The following is a 23,984-nucleotide window of genomic DNA, read 5'->3' as shown; positions in this document are numbered from 1 at the left end:
AACAAGGAGCTTCTACACCAAAATAATTACTTATTAGATCCATGTAACAATAACAACAGGATGACACACACAACTTACCAATCTTTCTAAAAGAGTAAACATGGGCTTAAAAAAGGGATTTTTAATTTTAAGTGAAACACCAGCCTGTACTGCTTTTACAAAAGCAGTATTTCTAAAGTACAAACAAAAAATAACTAAGTAGCCAGGAAGATGAGAGATTATTAGTGACATAAACCTGCCAGTTTTTCTTTTGAAAAAAGCTGGAAAATTTGAACCGAAGCATCTTCACTGTTTTGTTGTGTTTGCTTCTTAATTTGTATTAAAATACAAAACATCTCAAGTTTGCTAGTCAGCCTAAGAACCCATGAGATTCATAGTTGAAATTTACAACTGCATTTAGAAATATTTTGTTTTGCATATTTACAAGCATGAAAAACTGCAAAACACAAACTGAAGCTCACATGTAACTGATATTTAAAATTCTCATCTTGTTATCCTTGCTTCATACAGTGGGCTAAAAACACTCCAAAAAGAATCATGCATGGAAATGCTAGAGTAATATTAAGGTTATCTTGGATTTCTTTACTCTGAAAAACAAATATACTTCACATGTTTAACTTCTTATTCTAGTACAAGGAAAAAAAAAAATCTGTTACACATGTAGCCAGAACACATTAAAAAGTAGGATATTAAAGGGCTGTCAAGAGAAGGAGCAAATGCTAAGCAAATGTCATTCAAGTTGAAAAACTAAGTACACTGCATAGAGATTACTGATCCATGTAACTCTTCAATGGACAAGAACTATGAATACTGCAGTATGCAACATATTTTCTTAGGGGACAAGCCATTACCTTCTTCAAGAACCTCAGGAACTTTCATCCTGGCAAGATGAGTCAACAGCAGAACTCTGGCTTTCAGGCTGTAGGGGCAGGTGAGTGGAGGCTCATTCTTCTTTAAATTTATGCCACCAATTTCTCTTATTAGCTAAAATGAAGCAGTTAAGAAGCTATTTTGGTGCAAAAGAGAACTAAATACAGCAGGACAACAGTTTACAAGGAAAAAAGCTACAGAGTCACAAAAACAAACCTTTAGGTAACTTTTCCCTGGATAGTTCTGTACAGATTAGCATTAGCCATTTGTAATCATAATCTAGTTCCAAAAAACATCTTTAAATGTTTTGCTTCTGTGTGGGATGAGGAGCAAATTAATGATTTGTACACAAGAAACTTGCTTTGAATAGCACTGAGTAAACTTGTATTGATGGATAAATATTTCAGAAGTCTGGCTTTATTTTGACACATCACTAGATTCAACCATATGTCTAAGGCATTTATTTATATGGAACTCAACAGGCACTAGCAGCAGCATCACCATGAGATCTTTCACACATCTAATACCTAGTCAAGCTGCTCAGAAATTGTCTCAGGTATCTCAGGAAGGGTGGTTATAAGCCTGAACTCCCTGGTAAGCTGGAGACCAAGTACTTTAATATGTATCAATGGCATCACTTTGAACAAAGCATGGTGTTCCTTATTCAGCATAACTTCCCTCAATCCTGACTAGACCAAGATGTGCAGTTCAAACAGGTCTCTCACACCTGAATTTTGTTGAAGGCCCTGGATAGAGAAGCTGCAAAGCTGACAATCAGAAGCTCATAGTTTCTAAGAAGCCATACATGGCCCAGAAGCTTCACTTTTTAGGTCAACAAGTCACCTGAGGAGAAACTGAGGTTCCAAAATCTCCATCCACAAAGGGAAGTTAAGATATTAACAGCCAGGCTACACTGACCTTTGACTAATCTTTCCCCACACTTGAAAAAATTCTAACAAGAAGTTCCTTATAAGCACATCCTGATGTAACACTAGGTCATGGTTACTAAAATTCTGATACAAAAACTTTTTATAAAAAGTATTGATACTGGGTTTAGGATAAAACAGTGAAATAAAAATGGCAACAATGATCATGGCCCATAAAGCAGGATATGGTAGGAGAAATTATAATCAATACCCTTATATATTGATGCTTCAGAGACATGTACTGCCATGTGCTCAGAGAAAAAAAAAAAAAACACAAAAGACCCTGATTACTGAAGCTTTAGAAATGGAACAAAAGCCAATAGTATAAAATGCAAGCTCAAACTCTTGCACACTAACAAGAACTGCACCTCAAAGGTGGGAGCTTGTCACCTGGAAAAAAGTATGCTAGACAAAAGAAATCCCAGAAACTTAGCAATCCCACACTAGTTGTATTAAACCACCATATAAAGCAGTTATACCGAAAGTTATAGTATACTGCAGTTATTTTAAGCAGTATACTGAAAGTTACTCCCTGCAGAAATACAGAAACAGTAGTGCCACTGACTAAGGCACTGCTAAGACCTAGCATGGAATACTGTGGACAATTCTGAGCAGAGAAAGTAAAAAATGCTATAAAATTTAGGAATACATCAACTGGGAAGAGTACCCCATTCAGCACATAGCAATATCAGGGAAATGAGAAGCCTTTTCCCAAAAGATGAAAAACGGTATGAAAGACAACAGCCTTTCTGGTATAGCAAATTAAAGACAAAAAGAGAACAAATGGGCTCTTACTTCTGTCTGTAAATGCATTAAGGATATATACAGCAAGAATCATTTAGACTCAAGAACAATTATGACAAAAACATGGATATAAATTGGTCACAAACAAGACTCCTAACCACTAGAACAGCAAGTTCTGGAACAGCCTCTCAGTAGGATATGGTTACAGGAAGCCTGACTGCCTTTTAAATGAAGAATGATTAAATCTAAAGGGCTTGCACAATGCTAATGTTTGTAACAGCACAGGAGAACTCATGATCAAGGTGATCTTTACCAGTGTTAGGACCACAAGCACAATGCCTACTGAATAACCTCACCTAAGTACAACTTCACCTCCTTTTGAAGTCCACAAGATGATAAGGAATTTGTAACAGAGACAAAAGACAAGTATACAGGTATCTCAGTCTATTTTCTTTATGTTTAGGACTTGAAAATTCAACAGTGTGCATGCAAAGCTTATGTCTGTCAGTCTACTTCCCCTTCATTTTGCAAACTCAAAACATTTTCTTTGGAGCATTTCATACATTGTGCTTTGAATTTCTTAAAACCAAAGTGTCAGTTACTGTTAAATAAGACTTCCTAAAACTCTGCTAGCAGCAACAATTTGCCACAGTTGGGAAGACTTAATAGAAATGAAAATAAAAGGCAACCAGAGGGAAACTGATATTCCTGGAGAATCTTTTCGATATTTAAAGAGATTAATTCAGATATCAGATAATAATTTTATTTCAGAATTAACATATTATGCAGATATGATAATGATTTAAAAGAACATTATCAAACAGGGATCACCTTATATGAACACCCAAAATGTATATGAACTGACACTCTAATTCTGTACTTAATTCACCCCTCCTCAAAACATATTTCACTTAATTTAAGCATTACCAACAATAAAATTATCTTGTATTTAAAAAAATTAAACGAAGTCTAGCGTCTAAATCCTATTTCTGAAGAGAAACATTTGCATCTCAACAAAACTAATGCATTAAAAACTTTAAATCTGTCAGCTGGTCACCTAGAATCACCATCTTCTTCCCTTGAAGGGGTCAGTTATTATTAAACATCTCTTGATGTAACTTACCTGTGGTATCTGAATGTTGTCTGCTGGTCTGCTTGTAGCATCTTTATTGTACTGAGGATCAAATTCCGATGCCCCTGCTAAAACCATGATAAGACCTGCAGAGACAATTGGAGGCAGAGAAAATGTCAGCAACATCCAGTGCCACAGAGTGATTTCTTCTGACCCTTGAGCTATAAAAACTTAATTCCCACTCTTCCAACAACCATGAATGCCTATGTCTCTATTTAGTGGAGCAGTTAATACTGCCACAGAAGAACCTGTAGGTGGCACAAAAGAGAGAGATGGCTCAAGGCTTATTTTTTTTTAGGTTTTTTTAGGAGTGGCAGACCTGACTGCTCACAGCAATCTGGCTACTTCTGTATGCTCACAGAATCATTCCTCTTATTGATTCAGTAACTTCAGGTTACTTTTTTAACCAATCTATAGGAGACACACGGCAAGCCTCAAACCTGTGGTTCTGAGCAAGGTTCAAAATGAAATAATTTACTGTTGACAACAAACCTGAAGAAAGAGAAGACAAGGTTTTCAGTAAACTCTAAACTAAAGTAGTCTCACCTACTTTGCTTCCATTCCTTTCTCACCTAGCTGTTTGGAGAATGGGAAAAAGTACATGAGCATGCCAGGTAGAGAACATAAAGTGGTCTGAATTAATCCCATACACACGAATTCATGTGTGCTGAGTTCCTTCTCTCCCAAATATTTAAATCTTCTTACAGATTACTGTTCACTTGCAGAAAGTGAACATATTTCCCTACTTTTATCTATATAACCTCAGATTATTTGCAAAGCATTTTGGTTTGGTAGGGAAAGGATGTAACAAGGGCGGATGACACCACCAATTTTCCAGCAAATGTAAAGCTGAACAACAGTGCAATTTGAAAAGTGAGAGAATGTATTAATGAACCCTTTTTAGGTGGGGGTTGGGTTTGGCTTTGTTTTTTTTCAAATTCTGCTTTACAATTGCTATGAATATGCAGTCTAGTAAAATCCAATGTAGAACTATTACCATGATAATTCTACAGACCTGTGTCCTCCTTCAAACTGAAAGGTCTAACTGTACCAACACAAAGCACCCCCAAAAAAAGTTTTATTCCTTTAAAGTGGGCAGACAAGAAAAATAAGCATAGCAATTGCTACAAATGAGTAACCGAGTAATATGAAATTGACAGAGAGCAAAATTTTAAAACAGAAATTTAGCTGTAGCATAAAAACAACAAACAGAGAACTGGAAACAGTATTTCATTCTATGGTGATATAAAAATTTTATGACAAACCCTAGAAAATTCCCAAAGCTCATTTTGTTACACTAACAGCAGAAAACATACAGATAGTTGCTGTGCTCCTAATGGCCATGTAGCAGCTCAGGACTACAAGTAGGTCAGCATGTTTTTCTGAACATATAATATCCCTTTTCCTTGCTTTTTTTTTTAATGTATAAATAAGACAGACAGAAATATAGATCTATATAATTCCCTCTCTCAAATACTTCAGGCTTCTTCTAGAATACTCTTCACCTGTAACAAAATCAAGTTTTTAGAAACACTCTAGAAGAACCAGAAACATTACTTTAACCTAGCGACAGTTTCTCAAGCAGAAAAATTTTAACATCAGATTAACATTTCCAGATGAAATCCATCAGCATTTCAAGATGCCTTTTACTTACGTTTCATGTCCATGTTCCGTGTTTTATAGACAAAATATGTATATATTTGAGTTGTCCTAATGAGAATCTGGTCTCCACTATATCGTATTGATCGGTACCACCAGGAACCCTGAAACATTTAACAGGTACAACATGATATCAGCTACAGGGAAGCATGACAGACTCATGGAATGGTTTGTTTCTTGGAAAGGTCCTTAGGATCACCCTGTTGCAACCCCTCCTGCATGAGCTATGCTGAATCAATTCATGTCTGTTCACAAGAAGGTAACTCAGCCCAACTGATTTGATCTATGTTAGGGTCAGCTGAGTTTCAGAAAGGAGAAGGAAACAGAAGAATCTTTGCCAACATACATTTTTAAAGCATACCAACATATTAATCTGAGAAAATCTATGCTACAGATTTTTTTTATTATCTCAAGCCTAAAAAATTCCTCCCGCAAACACATAAGCACACACAAACTCACTGCTTTGTCTGGTTTTGGTGTAGTTTTATTGAATTCACTAAATAATCAATCCTCTGGATTTGCCACTTTCTATATACCTGGTAACTTCTTACTGTGCAATGCAGCATTCAAACCAAATTCAGCTGAGGCTGACCAAGAATGAAGGAAGAGCCTTCTTTCATTATAAGAAATTTTGCAAAAAGCTATTTGAGTCACCTAATCAGAAAATGCTTTGAAGGTGAACCTGGAGGTGGCCCTGTACCCTTGCTGCCAGTTTTCAGAATTAAGCCATATGCCTTCAGGTTGACAGAAAAAAATCTTCCAAACTTTCAGAAACACTGCAGTAATTCCCTCATTAGCATTACACCAGTGACTTCAAATTATGGAACTCACTGTACAGTGATTGTACTCTAATAGATTTTTAGAAAAATGCTGTGCTGGGTCATAAAAGGCAATGTGTTCATTAAACTCCTGGTAAGCAAAGCTTACCAACATAGGAGAAAACATTTGAGATACATAAGAGGAATTAAAAAGTTTATCACAAGTGGAATGTAACAAGCAGAACAGTAGTATGTGATGATTACTACTATTAATTTAATAGGCAATAGTGTAAATTTCCCTACTACAGCAAATAATATGCAATTTACTTAATTATTTTTTAAAATAAATTAGGTTTGATTCTTTCACAAATAGATGAACCTTGACACAAAACAGTATACAACTTTTTTAAAAGTTTTGCTGCAAAAAAAATCAATTATAATTTGCTACCAATCCAATTTTTGTCTAAGTATAGATACTGGAAGAAAAATATAACTATACCCATTCTGAATCTTTAGTAAAGAAGCTCCCCAAATGCTTTCACAGATACAGCTCATCTCTCTTACCTAATGTACAGAACAGTTTCTAGGTCAGTGGAAACAACTATGTATCAGTATTTTCCTTTTTTGTGTATGTGGATTCAAAGGGTGGAACCAGCCTTACTTTATTTGAGATGCCTATCTCAGATACACAATGACTACATGTAGTTAACTTCGGCTTCTTTATTGATTCATAAAAGAGAAACAGGCCCATTAAAGGCATGAATCATCTTGTATGTCTACTTCAGAATGAAATGATAAAATAAATTGCTCCATAAAAATTACTACTCCTCTTCACTGACTATAAAAGAAATTTACAGTGACAACTCTGAATGCAGAAGTCTACATCTGGTATAGGGACAAGTAGAGGCAGATTTTTTTTTTCCTCTGCTCAGTGCATTTCTTCTTAACTGCAGAAAGGATAAATCAAATCAATATATAGTATATATAGTATAAATCAATGAAAGTACATGTATACAAAAAAAAAAAAAAAAGCATCAAAACCAAAGAAACCTAAAAGATAAGATGGGGAAAAGATGTAGATATTGTACACTTGATTTTAGGCTTATTCAACGAGTTGAAATTGCCACATCTAATTTTCTACATGAAATATTCAGTTATTCAGAAAGACTCTCAAAGAAAAGGGATAATGCCTGGCTAAGCCTCTGCACACAGGGATGCAAGCAGTTCCCAAGACCTCAAGACACTTTCTCAAATTAAAATCTTCCCAGAGCATGATGGCTTCTCAATTTTCTGAGACTTTCTTCATGCCATACCCCAAATGCACGATGACTGGATAAGGGACATTGTTCAAAAGCAGTCTGGTAGGGAAAGCCCAAGCCCTGAAATACCACTGACTTAGCAATTGATTCCTCACACAAAGAAATCTCAAGGGCACACAGAAGGGTGTACAGAAGATCAATTAAAACTGAAGTTATGAAAACTAAGAGAGACAGGAGAAATCAAAGCAATAACCTGTTCCATGTGCAGTAATCATTCCAGTCCCACCAGTCAGACATCTCAGTCTTTGCTCTACAGTAACACCACCAAATATACTCAACTTCATCATATAATACTAATTTTCATGTGGTGAATGACAGAAGGTACAAAACAAATTATGTATTTCAGTCTCTTGCTTTATCTAATACCTTCTCTACAGCCCTCTCTCTATTATGGCACTGAATAGCTTTGAAAATTCTACAGCAGCTAAACTTTTCCCATAGTAAAAGAAAACCACCACCTTTTATTTTGTTTGTTTGTTTTGTTTTAAAGAAGCTTGTTCACTCTTCTCCACAAAAGGCAGGAGTGAACAACTCTACTTATGTCTAAAGACAGCTCCTTTTACAGTTTGGTTACAGAGGACAGAATATTAATCAGGTAATACTTACCACAACAACTGGAAGAATAACCATAAATGCCAACCCATATACAAGCAAAACCTAGAGAAAAATGATGAAATATATGTTAGACACTTCAGTTACTAAATACCACTCTTGTGTAATCTTTATTCTAAAATACAGTCAAGTAGTATCACCACAAGCCTACTACAAATTAATGCAAGATTATTGCATCACACCTGCTATTACTTCTGAAGAACAACTTAAAAGTAATGTAATCATGTAATCAGTAGGCTAGTATTTAAATAGAGTATCAGTTCACTGACAGCAATCTTATAAATCATCCATGAATTTCTCTGGTGGGTTTCTTTAATTGAAGAGTTGGCAGCTAAACTATAATGCAGTGGACAGAGATGGTTACTGCATTAAGAAGCAGGAAAGCCAAATATCTTACAGCAACAAATGCAACAGAAAGGACATTTAGACACTGTGTGGTTACTGCATTGCTAGAAAACCAAACGGAACTACAGAAATCCAGCAAGCAAACAGCCCTATGTGTGCCTCTTTGCAGCAGCAAACACGCCTGCTTCGTAGCAGAGGGTGCAGCCTCATTACCATTGCAAGGAGATCCTTACAAGCATATTAATACTTTACTCTCAAAGATTAGATTTAAGCTACTCTAACATTTTTGACTCCTAAAATTTGCTTCGAACAAATGCATCTGGACCAAAGTCTTATCTGGATCAAATACTATGTGTTTTGACTAAATTGTGCAACATTAAGCACAAACATTTTAAGGTGAATAATTAAAAGCTCATCTTAAAATCCTGACCAAAGCAAGCTGACTCACCAAAATTGAATTTTTCTGATCCACAATCCAAGCTGGCAAAGCTATACCAAAGCTTGTAGCTGCAAGAGGAAAGAAAAGAAATTCACTATAAAATATTAAGGAATTGTTTTAAAGTCACATTATGTCTAAACAAACAAACCAAACACCCCCCCCAAAAAACCACACACACAAAAAAAAAAAACAAACAACAAAACCACCAGCCCATAAAAAATCCTTATGCTTATCACTTCAATAAACAAAATTCTAACACATGTAGCAAAATCAAAACCCAAATTAGAAATACTCAAGTATGCAACAAAATAACAAGGCTTAAATGCAACATCTGTACACTATAAAGATTTCAGTTTAACATATTGCAGTGAAATAGATATGTAAGATTTATTAGTATATAAAAGAGAAAGCTTTCATAGATGGAAATACTTATGAGCTTTGCCCTAAGAGTTTTCAGTTTAAATACATTTAGTTCAGTAAATACACAAACTGAAAAAAAACTGAGCAAATGAATTCTGCAGAAAGTTTAGTTTTGTAAATTTAGGAAAGTGTTCTAAATTGTAAATTGTAAAAATAAAACCCTCTGCCAATTCAAATTTCTGTGTGATTGATAAGAAAGAGAAAGAAACACTTCCTTTCAAAAGGAGTTAGGCTGCAGATAATAGAAGACATGATACTTTAACATCTACACTACACAGATCTGAGTACAGAATAGCATAAGATAGATTGTTTTCAGGCACCAACAGTAATAAATTGAACTTTGCAAATACTACCTATTCCAATACTAAAAGTTCCAGGGATCCAAGAAAATTTAAAAAAAAACACATTACAAATTTCTAGGGCCTCATTTAAAAAAAAAACAAAAAACAAACAAAAAAAACCCCCCAATGCTTTCCTCAGTACTAGCAGGTGTCAATGAGTAGTACTGACTTAAAGTCAGACCAGGATCCTTTATGTACTTACATACTGTCCTGATACTGTCTCCAACAGGTTGTGCAGCCATCAATTCAACCAACCAGTTGTTAAGCACAAGCCTATTGTTATTTCTATGCAGTTAAATTGGAAACTACTGCTTGTTGAAACTCAAACATGTGAGCAACCTGACTACAGCTCAGGCTTTAAGGAGTTCAACAGAGTAGCATCCAGTGCATTTACCACAACAAATTACAGGAAATCCACAGCTCTGGAGAAAAGTCTAGAGACTCTTCCCTACTAAAAACATGATGTATCTTTTTCTGGTGATGTTTATTTCAATTTCCCACAGTATTTTTGACCTTTGGGACTGTATCTTCAAACTGTTCCAGCATCAGAGGCAGTTCAGTACCAAAGCTTGCTCTGTTCTGGTCTGAGAATTTCCTTGACCCCACCCACGTTTGGTTTGCTGAGCTGAAGCATTATTAGCAAATAGCAATGCAAATTAGTCTGCTAAAACTGCTTTACATCATTAAAAGCATCCTTCACCTCTCTAGGTCCCCTCTCACCTGCTTTTAAACACTCCAAATGATTTTGCACATTTAGTCTTCTACTTTCAGTAAATGATCAAGCCATGACAACAAGATCTTCTTGTTTGCCTGCCTCTAACCCCTTGCTGCTTCAACTGGATAGAGAGGAACACTGCTTGCTGCTCCTTTGTGCTGGTACACAGGGTGGGATGTACCTCATCTAACCTGGTTAGACATGTCTAACACCAGATGTGTTTCATTTCACCTCAGAATATACCTCTATAAGAGACTGTCTCCATGCTTGGACTACACTGAAGTAAAAAATTAGGGTACACAGCTTGAATACAGATTTTTGCACTACAGGTGTACAAATGAAAAGGTGAATTTCACTAAATTAGAAAGCTCTCACACTTCAATGTGGAACAAATGAGGTTACAGAATAGAGGATGGGAGAGAGAAAATTGCAGGCCTCTTCCCACCCTTCAGAGGAAGCAACTATGATACCTCTAGAAGCAAAAGCAGAGAACCATAAGCTGAGCCAATGTTTCAGAAGAAAAGGAAGCTTCACACTGTCCCGGTTTGGGCCAGGATAAAGTGATTTTCTGTCTTGTACTTTTGCTTTCAGCTAAGTCTCTTGTAAGTAGTTGCACTTGCTGAAATTAACAGCAAGTTTCTCAGACAGTGTCTGCTTCTTAGACTGGTAACACTCAATGTTTATAGTTACAGCCAGAGTCTGGTGTGCAGAGCCAAGGACACTGCTCAGCTCTGAGGAAAACTTTCACCCTCCAGAAGGCATAAAGAGGTCCCACCTGCAGCCCTCCTTTGGGGAGGAATGGACAAGACAGATGCCAGAATTGACCAAGCAGAGTATTCCATCCCATATACGTCACACTCAGTATAAATTTGAGGGATCACGAGGGCCAAGCCACGCTTCCAGCTTCCGGCTGCCTCCCTTCCTGCCTTTCCTGCTTCCCTTCCTTCACCCGGCATCCTGGAAGGATCCCATCCGTTTGCCTGCCTGTGCTCCTGATCCGTGCCAGCCCATATCTGTGTGTTCCTGCCTCCAGTTCCCAACTGCTGCCGACTCCAGGAGTCCAGCATGGACTTTCCCAGGGCTGCCCTGCAGCCTCGGTGGTGATGTGAGAGCTATTGGGGGAAAAGGGGGGAAGGAACATGGTATCCATTTTCCTGTATATTTGTATATATTTAGTAATTTTTCCTATTTATCATTACTGTTTCATTAAAGTTGTGTAGTTTAGTTTCCAACCCATAAGTCTCTCTCCCTTATTCTCTCTCCTTTCTTTATCAGGAAGGAGAGAGAGATTAATAGAGAGCATCTGTCACTCGGTTTAATTGCTGGGCCAAAGAATGGTTTCATTTCACTCTTCAGGTTTCACTCTTAAGTCCTTTAAGTTTGTGAAAGCAAACTGAGCCAACTGCACAAGGATCTTCATACCTTTATAGTTGCAGCTTTTGGCTAAATTTTCTTTTAAAGTCAGCTTCAGGTCCCTTCAAAGACATTGCCTAGCTTGAAATCCTATCCCTTGGCAGCACTGAGTTAATAGCTTGTTCATATACCAGACCAAAATTGTTCGTAATAGCAAATTGTTCATATACCAGACCAAAATTTACAGTGCCATTTTGCTGATATTGTGGTAGCATTTCTGATTTATATTTTGCACCAAGAGGGACAGAGTCCTCCTAGTTGTTTGGTGAGGAAAAGAGAATTAGGAGGTGACTTGCTATGCTGTAAAACTGAGTTAAACTGAGTTAAAACTGAGTTAAAGAAACTGAGACACCACTTTAATCCAACAGAAATGCCTTTGACAGACTAGGCATAATTTAGCTGGCACAGTTATTTTGAAGGGAGAGGGAAGACTGCTCCCTTGAAACACTGGGTCAGGCACTGGGTTGTTTTTTTTTCTCCCCTTTTTATTTAATTTCTCATGTTGGATTTATGTTCCCACGCATGAATATAATTCAGAATTTCCAGCCGAAATGTTCCCTCATGTAACTTCACAATTAAGTTAAAAATTCCATTAATTACCTCCAAGGTGGCCTCAGCTCATTACACAGAGATACATAGCATAACTTAGTCCTGCAAACTGCAGGGCATCAAGAAGCAGAGATCCATGGAGGCCTGTCTTAACAGGTTTCCTTTTTTAGCATGTAATAACTATCAGAAACAGCTAGAAATATACAATACTCTTCTTCACAACAAGTCCACTTGCGGTTACAAAGATGTTTCACAAGTGACTCACACAACTGCAAATAAGAGGGGGAAAAATCTATTAACTTTCAGTCTTAAATTGTTTTCGTTTGAATCATCTACTTTAAAACTTGAGTAGCTCATAGTCAGGATTATTTTCATGTGGCTACCTGCACAGGAACAACCTACCAGGAAAGTAGCACAAAGCTACATTCAAATAGTACTTCATCTCTAATCACATGGAAGACAAGGTTATCAGGAGTGGACAGAATGGATTCACTGAAGGGAAATCATATTTGACAAATCTGATATCCTTCTCTGATGGTGTGACTGAATGGATAGATGCAGGGAGAGCAGTGGATGCTGTCTACCTTGATTTCAGCAAGGCTTTCAACAGTGTCTCCCATAACATCCCTGTATGTAAGAGTGGATGGCAAGGTGGACAAAGTGCCAACAACATAATTCAGAGGGTTGTGATCAATGGCGCAGAGTCCATTTGCAGACCTGTAACTTTTGGTGTTCCCCAGGGGTCAGGACTGAGTCCAGTCTTGCTCAACATCTTCACCAACAACTTGGATGAGGGGACAGAATGTATTCCCTGAAAGTTTGCTGATGATATGAAGCTGGAAGGATTGGCTGGAACACTGGAAGGCTCTGCAGCCATTCACCAGAGCTGGACAGATTAGAGACCTGGGCAAAGGGGAACCTAATGATGTTCAACAAGAGTAAGTGTAGAGTCCTGCACCTGGGGAGGAATAACACCCATGCACCAGTATAGGTTAGAGGTTGACCTGCTGGAAAGCAGCTCCATGGAGATGGACTTTGGAGTCTTGGTGGACAATGAGTTATCCATGGGACAGCAAGGTGTCCTTATGGCCAAGAAGGCCAATAGTGTCTGGGAGTGCATTAAGAAGAGTGTGTCCAGAAGGTCAAGGGAGGTTCTCCTCTCCCTCTATCCCACCCTAGTGAGACCACATCTAGAGTATTGTGTCCAGTTCTGGGCTCCCCAGTTCAAGAGGGACAGGTATACCGGAGAGAGTCCAACAGTGGGCTACAAGGATGATCAGGGGCCTGGAAGATGTGTCTTATGTGGAAAGGCTGAGACCTGGGGCTGTTCAGTCTGGAAAAGACAAGAGTGAGAGGGGATCTAATAATGATTACAAATATTTGAAAGGTGGGTGCCAAAAAGAAGGGTCCAGTCTCTTTCCAGGCGTGCCCTGTAATAGGATGAGGGGCAGTGGACATAAACTGGAACACAGAAAGTTCCACCTCAATTTGAGGAAAAACAATCCAGAGAGGTTGGAGTCTCCTTCTCTAGAGGCTTTCAAGACCCATCTGGACACATTTCTGTGTGACCTGCCCTAGGTGATCCTGCTTTGGCAGGGGGGTTGGACTTGATGATCTCTAGAGGCCCCTTCCAAATCTCACCATTCTATGATTCTTCCAGCAAATGGAAAGCAGATGTGTGTTCAGTATTGAAATCATGCATATCCTCACATCTCTTCAAAGTATATTTACTGCATTATGTCTAGTTTTTAATTTTTCAATATATTTATAGTATCTGATCATAAATACTATGAAAGGCTTAAAATTGACAGGTTTCTGATGAGTATTATTCTATTTTTCACTTACACTTCTCTTTAATACTGGTAAGTCTCTCTAAATAGTTATTGAGGCTGACTAATGAAAAAAACACCTCTCTTTATCCCTAATAAGAAGTTTGAGAAATGTGAAAGCAAACTCTTTTCTGCCTTTCCCTCCCACAATCATCCCAGAGCCAGTTTCACAAGCAAAGAACTCATTGGATGCATTTCTTAAAAAAATATATAGAACAACTTTTGCTTATGAAGATCTGAGTGCTTCTCAAATGGTCAGATATTACAAAGCTCTAAGTACAGAAATTACAGGACTTCTGTTACTCATAACTGTTACCTTGTGGTCCATCTGGATTACCAAATTCTTCCCAATTTTTTCTTGATTCTTCATCAGTTAAGCTAGTTTCAAGAAGAGATATTATGTTAATACAGAAGTAAAGAAATTCTCTAAATCATTAATGTACAGAAACTCTTAAATGTGGTGCTTATACTATTCCCCAGAGATGGTTTTGCAAGCTAAATAGCTTCTGCTATTGTTTGTATAAAATCTGATATGAAACAAAACTGTTGTATTACTTCATGATACACAGATTAATTCTTTTAGCCCACTGACAGCAAAAGAAATCAGACACAAAAGGTGCACCCTTGTACAGAAGATGGAAAAATCTATAAGAATGACTGTATACCCACCAGCAAAAAGCACTTTTCAATGCAAGGTTACAGTACAGATCTTGAAAGACAGAAGGCTGAAACTGTTGGGTTTTTTTGGAAGAAAGGTGAATATGCAAGATGAGTTGATAAAGCAGAAGTTATCCATATGGGCTTTTAATTCTCTTATTTTAGACTTTCAGCTTTTTGTGGTTTGTGGGTTTTTTTCAGTTGCTTGTTTTGTGGTTTGGTATTTTGTTTTGTTTTTTGCTTTGTTTTATTTTGTTTTGTTTTTCCTCAGGAAGTTCCCAGTTTCATATTTAGGAAGAGAGAAATAGATTAAGACACCACCTCCTAAATCTTAAAGTTCGTATGCCTGTTCTGTAACAACAGCTTCTTGGCAGCAATATACCACCTCAAACAGGATCCCTGTTACTAGAAGGAAGAATACTGCTTCAGGAAACACCACCAGTATTCTGTCCCTATACAGAATACTGTCTTAGGGAAGAAACCCAGTGATTGAGTCAGATGTCCTAGTCATTTCTAAGTCTCACATTTGTTAAGAAGCAGACTCACTGCACAGGTGGCTTTTATGATCCTTCAAGACACTATGACTAAGGAACTTCACTGTGGCAGAGGCACACAGCCCCTGCACTAGCACTTGAAGTATCAAACTGTACCAGCAAGCATTTGAGTGCTAAATTACAAAGCAAAGTAGCACGATGTTCCAGGAGTTCAAAAAGCAATACCAGAATATCATACTGAAGAGACCTTCACAGTGATGCATATGTGTTCAAGCAGCAAAGTAGGATTTCAAAACTGCCCAAGTGAGCATGGTGTCAGATCTCCTCACCTTCCCCCAAACAGGGCTCTCAGTCAGCAAGATCAATCACACAGACAAGTTACTTAAAAGCAGAAATTACCATCTTGGCAGGTTCTCTGGTGATGTGCCTGACCCAACAAACCCCTACAAAGGAAGAAGGCTCAGAGGGGATGGGCAAAGACCACACTGTGAAACTCAGACTGACTACAGTGACTCCCCAGAGCTGCTGCAAAGAAGTTGTCTCTGTCCAAATACAAAGGGGACCAGAGCATGGCTTTTCTTTTTGATAAGCACCTATCAAGCTGAGTGGATCAACTCGTGATGTAAACATTTCTCCTTGAGTACATTACAAAGGTATGAATGTCTCCTCCAGTTTGCAAGACCAGCAAGGGAAAAGTGCATACCTGGCTCAGCTCAACACAGAGTATAAAAACTAGGCAACTGGCAGAATAATTTTGAAGAAAGCAATGGCTTCAACCCACATGAAAGCAATGGGTTCAACCCACACATGCCTTCCCAGCACCTGAGGATGCCCAGCATCATGACAAGGTTAATAAAGAGACCCTTAATGGGAGTCATGTTGGTATTGTGATAGAACTGTGTATCAAAATTGCTGCATTTGCAAAGTCTAGCTTAGAAAATATACTAAAAACACAATACAAATATATCACTCCACTAAATCAGAAACCATGTAACATCAGCTGTCTTCAGATAAGCAAACTTGATATTAAAGACTACATGCCTCATGCATTGAATATCTAGGAGACCCTGGTCATTGGACTCTGATGATATTTTACAGTAGAAAAGAATGAAGGTGTATTGACATTCCATATCTGAATAGCATCACAAAACCCAAATTGACAAATTCTTCATTATGGAAAAATTCAATAAAAAGGGAACTCTTAACCAAATTCTAATATTACACATCATCACTCAGATGGTATAAGCAGAGGTAAAGAAAAAGAATTTTCCAGAGAAACAGAGGATTCAAGCATTCAGCTTTTAAGAATTACATAGGTAACATGAAACAGTCACCAAGTGAAATATCAGGACTGCAAGACAAGTGCAAACGAAAATGAATGTGGGGGAGCTGAGAAAACCAAGTCAGAAACAGAATGAAACATCTTTGTTGCCAGATGGGAACAAAGATAAAAGACTGTCTCTTCCTCTTTGGTTTTATCACCAAGTGAAATGAACAGTGTATTTCTTTTCTAAAGCAACATTTCAGAGTATCTTCAGCAGAGCTGGATGGTTAAAAACCACAACACCCATCTTGTTTCTGACATCAGCTTGGAGATTTAATATGTATTGCACTGCAAACAGTTTTCCCAGCCAATATGGAAGTTCAATACAAAGACCTAGCACCTCACAGCATCCTGACAGTTGCTAAACAATTACAGCTATCCTTCCTACCTCGTATAGAACAAGTACACACTAACTGAGACATGTTTTGACGTTCATTACAAACCCAAACACATTTTCCCTGGCTGCTTAGGTAATCCCTGCCATTACCCTAGAGGCTTTCCTTTCCATAATATCAAGTTTCCTTTCCATAATATCCCATTTTCTGTAAGCAGAAAAAAAAAAACAAACAAAAAACTTACGCTGCATAGGCCTTAGCAATCCTCATGAACATAACTTCATCTCCTCCTTTATCTGGATGGTATTTTAACGATAGTGCACGGTACTGTTTCTTAATTTCTGATATACTTGCTCCCTTTAAAAAGAAAATTTTGAGTTATTAATATATACCTTAAGTCAAATCCATTCTTCTCTATGATTCCAAAGTGCATTGTGCAGTATTGGTCTGCACCATTTACTGAACTAAAGAATTATGTTCTAATACGGTACGATAATGAAACTACATATGCATTTCATACAAATATTGTTGTAAAAACATTTAGAAAAAAATAATAATTGTATTTTTAAAACAAGTCAGAAATCACAGTCTAAAAAAAAGAGATTCAGATGGCTGAGTATAGGGTTTTTTTTTCTGGATTATCTTGTTTATCCATCCATAGGAGAAAAAAAAAAATGCATGGCTGCTTTATCTGTTTGACAAATCTTTTCTTTCCTAAACATATTCATGAATACGATGAACTCTCATTTGTAATGGTGTTCTATTTATGCAAAGAGTTCATAGATCAAGTATGATGGTTCACTTGCAGATATAGGCAGAAATAAATCTGTCAGTCACCAGGATCAGCAGATTGCCCTGTCATTTAAGAATGCCTTTGACTAGAATCGTCTTACCTATATATTATTTCAAACTCCTTGAACAAAGGCAATACATTACCCGTGCCTGACAAAGAGATCCATTTTTACTCTACTACAGCATGCTGTTAAATGTCACCAACACAACTCCCTGTGCATTAACTTTCAGGTTGGACTGTGAACTTCACTACTCAAGAAAACCTACAAAACTTCATAGTAAGCACAGATAAAGTTTTTCTAGTATGCTATCTGTCAAGTTCCACAGAACCATTACCATAGGTCTTTTCAACATCATGTGGCAGAAAAGCCAAGCATGCTGATCTTAACTGCATAATAAAAACACAAGAAGTTTTTTAAAGATAATGGTACTGTTTAAAAAAAAAATTAAATCAGAAATTAAGCTACCCTGAAGCTTCATTTGCTGTACTTTTATCTCTCTTTATGCAGTATCTATCATATTCCAACACTATTTCTCAACACCATGCCTGTCTCGTTTAATTCACAGGATGAATTTATTCCGTAATAAATTAGACTTCAAGTAAAACCAGCCATTTCAAGACTACATGCAGAATGCCAGATGAGTAGCAGAAGCTGGAAAATGAATAACTAACTAACTAAATAAATCATGTTTCTAGAGAAGAAGCGGTGGGTTTTATTGGCTCATATGAATGCTGCCCACCATAACAAACAAAAAAAAACCCCTAATTATCTCTCTCTCTCTGCAACAGAGGATGTATGTGATCCCTGACAATTTTTTGTTTACTCATTTTCAAAAGCCAGGCTACAGAGGTTAGGTCTGTCTTACAGAAATGCTCAGCAGCCTAGAACAGTTGGTGTCACTCAGCACTCTACTTGGAACACAGAGCTTCCCTACATTAACTATGTAAAAAAACCAAACCAAACCAAAATTACAGTCCTGACTGCCTGTCTTAAAGAATCCAATATTATAATCAGAGTTGAGCTTTATCTTTCTGCCTTGGATCTCACCTGTAAAATGGCAGTAAGGACACCTGTTCAATAAATAAGTAATAACATCTGGGTACCTTATGTATTACAGAATTTAAGTGATGTGCTCCAAGAAGAGCCATTCTTTTTTCAAAACAAAGTGATGATATTTTATATAACACAAGGAGCATGCACATTGTCCATTCTGTGGTTCTCCTCTATTAAAAAAAAAAGCCCCATTACAAGCTGATAAGCTAACATAAGATTGAAAAAAGAAACCTAAAAACCCCACACAACAAACAACATCCTGCTCATGGTATGTATGCAAATAAGCCAAAGAATTACTGTGCAGCCAAATTTGAGTGACTGCAATCCTCTTTGTACTAAATTCTTGGGGATTTTTTTTGTTTCTTTGGGCTTTTGTTTTGTTTTTTAATAGCAGCATTTCCATTATCCAGCAACACTTCAACAACTGTGCCACTTCCACATTAGCAAAGCTGGCAACAATTCTAAGGGTTCCACTTGAATTGTAAAAGAAGAAAGTTGTTAATTTTCATGTATTCTGAACTAGAATTCTTTCAAAGGGATTTAATAGACATAGTCTGCTAATACAGAAGTACAATAAACAAATACTCTCTGGAATCTTGGAATCTATTTTGAGCCCTTCTTCAACTTATCTTTCTTCATGCCCAACTCTTCATTCCCCTTGTAACATCTCTGGCTTTAATTCAGCTCATGCTCATCTTTCTATCAGTTCTTGGAACATTCAAGGATTCATTTATTTGCCTGGCTAAGTTGCATGTGTCTTGAGCATGTATATGAATTTTCACCAATAACCATTAAGTAACAATTCACTACATATGTACCTGTTTCCCCTCAGGGCTGTTACTTGCAGAAATCTGCCAGAGATGACAAAAGAAAATCCTCTGATGACCTCATCCCTAGCCTGATTTGTTTAACCAAACTTAACCCAGAAAACACGAACATTTAAACCACATGGTTCCAACAGATACCATTCAACAGTAAAAATTTATCTTTTCCTGTGCGTCAGTGAGAGAACACAGGGCAGCAATCAGTCACTCAGAGAGGCACTGAGCAGAGGCTGAATTTGAGTAACTTGCCCCTGCACAGAACAGGAGCACCTTGTTCTATCCATCTAGCTAGAAACAGGCTGGGGTCATGCATCTGCTACAAAGGCTCTCAGGAAAAAGCAGCACCAGTGATGCCCATCCTCATGCCAACAAGCCACGGCACTAATGGCAAGTGATGTGAAGAGATTTGTTCATGTTCATATACATATTAAGCTCCCCCACACTAATGATAAACATCAAGTCTGATCAAAATCCAAGTTCTTTCATATTACTCTGCTGAGCTGTATCCACTGCCTATTTCCTTAGGTGGGAGATTAAAATATACCTCAGACTTCTCTACTGTTATTCAAAGAAGGAGTTTTGTATCATGAAATAATTACAATAAACAGAGAGTTTCCTTGAGGTATTGTGGTTAAAAAGAAGAAAAGAGTTTAAGAGATGTCTAGAAGGTCTGTTTGTCACCCTGGGATATGTAACTTTTTATGTCCATCCTGAATCAGAGCTTAAATATAAATAAAGCAGTGCATCTGTTTTCTAGATAAACACTATGTCTTTTTTTTTCCAGTTTAATAAACCAACTAGCTGGTATCATTATTTAGAGTCTGCTGTTTAGATTCACAAAAGCAACTGAGATTCAAGGTAACCTTTACTACATCTATTGCCAACTCTTCATTTACAGGAGAAATATTGCCACACAATAGCTATAAAGCAAACAAATCTGCATCCCTGTTTATAGCATTTAGCCAGCAAAAACCCTAAATATGGTTGTTCAGAGGATTTCCACAGGGCGAACAAGGCAGAATGACTTTCTTTTATTTCCTCTCTCTAAAACAAGGAAACAATATCATGGTAAGATTCAAAATAGATTTTTTTTTTCACTATATTAGAAAAGCCATTAAAATTTTAAAGGAGTTAGAAAATATAAATTAGTACAGATACAAGCAATGAATTTTTAACAACTGACTTTACAATAAGCAGCAGCAATTTTCAGACGCCAAAAAAAGAAATCCACTTGATACATTCACAGAAGTTAACTTGTTTAAAAAATAAATCTTATATTTGACATCTAGGTGTAGACTATACAGTAATAGTAGTACAGACTACTGAAAGATGTCATTACTTACAGGATCCAAATGTAAAACTTCATAGGGGTTGTATTCTTGATACTCTCGGTCTGTTTTGGAAACTTTGTATGCAAGAAACAAAAATAATGCCCAGCCAGCAAGGAGAACTATTTTCCTGTTTGGAAGGAAGCATTTTTTAAATGTACAAATCCTCTTGTATATCCTCTAGTATAATTCTACAAATAACAAAGACATTTGATATCAGTTGTCAAGCCAAAATACTAAATTAGCAGGAAACATTAAAGCCATTTTAAAGCAGGTATGAGAATTTCATTTATAACACTGTCTTTGACACAGGTAAGAGCTACTCTGACTTCTAACCAATTTCTGTCAACAAAGACTCCTTCCATTCTTTAACTCTCTGTTCTCATCAGGTACACAATAGTAGTTCCTGTTTTAAAATAATGAGTTTAAAGAGATCCTAGACAAAGTCATTTTTAAAAAAAAAAGCAAAGCTGAAACAGATGGCCTAACAGACAGTAAAGTATTTTGAGGGTAGGAATAATAAACAAAGAACTAAAGGAGATAAAGCCATCAACTTTAAACATACAAATTGTTACTACTGTATGTCTGAATGTATACGTTTACATATAAAATATTTAACTCAATTGACACTGCTAGCACCACTAATTTTAGTGAGAGAAAATTATCTTTTAGAACAAATAAATGCACTGTTTACTTATTTACTAGTGCTGAGATTCACTGGTTTCAGATATTTTATAAAGGACAAAGAGCCATCTTCATTTCAGGCTCTACTAGACAATAATGATTAACTATTAATTATTCAAACATAGCAGACTGCAAATATCTCATCTGTGACACAGAGGACCTTATATAATAACTAATTACATTTTTCTCGTAATCAAAGCAGATGGATTTTTTTTTTACAAAAATAAAAAATGTAAGACTCAGCTCTAATGGAAAGTCATGCAAATCAAATGTACTTACTTTACTGTAGGAATGATGTTTTGTTGTGGTTTCAACAGTCGCAAACGGTACCACAAGCATCTTCCATAGACATTTCTTATATTCTTTAATCGAATTTGCTCTACAAAAAATGAAGAAAAATACTGTGATTAACCAATCTGACAAAAAGCACCACAAACATGCTCACTTCATCCTGGAGCAGGTAGTACAAGGTCAGTTGAAGGACTAACAAAAGGTTCAGCAATACTGGAGGAATGTTTTTAATCTATTTAAGTGACACTGCACATCCATAAAAATAAGAACCTGGTCAGATTACTCTCTGCTACCTAAAAGGAATCTATTGTATTCTCCCCATGCCACATACCAACCACTATGAACCCAGCAACACTTTTGAACCCAGCCTTCCCCTGGTTACTCTACACCTCTAAATTTTACTTCTGCCATTTTATACTCAATGCCAACAAGTTTCTCATTTCAGTATGGGGCAAAACAGTGTTTGCATACAACTTCAGCATGCAGCTAGAGCAAGAGCTACTTCATTCAAAATACGATGAAATTCCTCCTCTTTGTAACATCTGTTTTTTATAAGGTCCCTTCATTTAGGTTCTTCCTGTTGAAGGGGGAAAGGAAGGAAGAGTAAGATAATAGGCTATCTGTAAGCCATGTAAGCTCAGTGACACGGGTCCTTGGCAAGAGACCAAAAAGATTTCCTCCCATGTCCTTTCAGGATAGGATGGGGCTGGAATCACAAAATCATAGAATCTTAGGGGTTGGAAGGGACCTTGAAAGATCATTGAGTCCAACCCCCCTGCCAGAGCAGGGTGACCCAGCATAGGTCCCACAGGAACACATCCAGGATGCCATTGGCTTTCTTGGCTACAAGGGCACATTGCTGGCTCATGGTCACCCTTCTGCCCACCAGAACCCCCAACACCATGACACTGCATGGAAGCTCTCTCTGTTAAGAGTTCTAGTTGTATTTCAGAATCAATCAAGACATAGGTCTCAGTCAAAGAAATCTTTTTACCCTGGGAAGCACGGTAGGAAGTAAATAGCATGTACAGAGTTACTTTATAACATAGAGTTTCTATGTTTACATAGACTTGAAACATGTTTATCTTTTACCTTTCTGAAATGACAAGGTCACTTCAATTACCTTGCCTGCAAAAAAGACCACCTGGACCTTTTCAGGCTAAAGAAACAAGACAAAAGAAAAAAATAAATTCCCGTTTCAACACATTTAGATATTGCTGGTAAACAAAGTCACTAGAATAACCAATTTAAATGAAGTTTGTGAATTATGTAAATGCAGGAATTATATTAACTTTGATCCAAAACACATGTCAATCACATCCTACACAGCCTTAAATCTCAACTTTGCACTTCTAACAAAGTGATGCCCTCACCTTAACTAAAACAGCAGTTAAGATACATGGAAATGGTTTAGTTTAGCAAATTTGTAAAATGTGATTCTGGAAAACAGTGATGACTTTCTTTTAGGTATTTCTGAACATACTTGGAGGTAGGATACAGCACTCTGTGATCTAATGCCCAAAAATGTCTAAGCATGCATGCAATTCAGATAAAACATCTGGAACTTCAAACTGCACTCACTAAACTGAGGTGACCAGTTTAGTCACCATGACCATAAAACATAAACATAACCATAAATAACAACACTGTACACTGGATCAGCCACAAGTTCAGATTTAACCTGAACCAGATGTGAGCATAGGATGGTAGTTCAAACTCTGACTGATCTTGCAGAAGTACAGAGTAGGAACACAGATGATATATGGCCCCCCACAAACTAGTAAAGCAAACAATTATTAAAGTTTGCAGAGACAAGGTACCAGAACCAGAAAAAGTCTATCAGCTTATTCTCAACTACTTAGTTCTAAAAAGTATATTTTCCCCTGTCATGTGGGATGAGGTCAAGATATTGGGACGAAGTAATTTGGGCCTGGGAAGGAGGGAGGGCTGGGGTAGAAGTATTTAAGCTCTGTTTTTTGTTTTCTCTTTGCACTGTTTTGATTAATAATAAATTGATTTTTTTTTTCCCAAGTCTGTTTTGCCTGTGACCATAATTGGTGAGTGGAACCCTCCTAGTGCTTTGTCATGATCCAAGAGGTTTTAGATGGATTTCCTCCTCACCATCCCAA

General features: G+C 37.2%; 1 protein-coding gene across 1 annotated transcript in view; it reads right to left on the bottom strand.

Moving 5' to 3' along the window:
• SEC63 (SEC63 homolog, protein translocation regulator) overlaps positions 1–23,984 on the bottom strand; it is a 60,053-nt gene that overhangs the window by 21,009 nt on the left and 15,060 nt on the right. Inside the window, exons 2-10 of the mRNA XM_071741220.1 lie at positions 21,844–21,943; positions 20,896–21,010; positions 17,126–17,238; positions 14,388–14,449; positions 8,814–8,872; positions 8,015–8,065; positions 5,327–5,435; positions 3,664–3,758; positions 852–984 (exon numbers count right to left, since the gene is read on the bottom strand). Of these exons, the coding sequence (XP_071597321.1) occupies positions 852–984; positions 3,664–3,758; positions 5,327–5,435; positions 8,015–8,065; positions 8,814–8,872; positions 14,388–14,449; positions 17,126–17,238; positions 20,896–21,010; positions 21,844–21,943 (837 nt within the window). The remainder of the gene's footprint in view (positions 1–851; positions 985–3,663; positions 3,759–5,326; positions 5,436–8,014; positions 8,066–8,813; positions 8,873–14,387; positions 14,450–17,125; positions 17,239–20,895; positions 21,011–21,843; positions 21,944–23,984) is intronic.

Source organism: Heliangelus exortis, chromosome 3, assembly GCF_036169615.1.
Source record: "Heliangelus exortis chromosome 3, bHelExo1.hap1, whole genome shotgun sequence".
Classification (NCBI taxonomy): domain Eukaryota; kingdom Metazoa; phylum Chordata; class Aves; order Apodiformes; family Trochilidae; genus Heliangelus; species Heliangelus exortis.
Note: the sequence above shows the minus strand (reverse complement) of the source record. Positions and strands in the feature narration are given on the sequence as shown.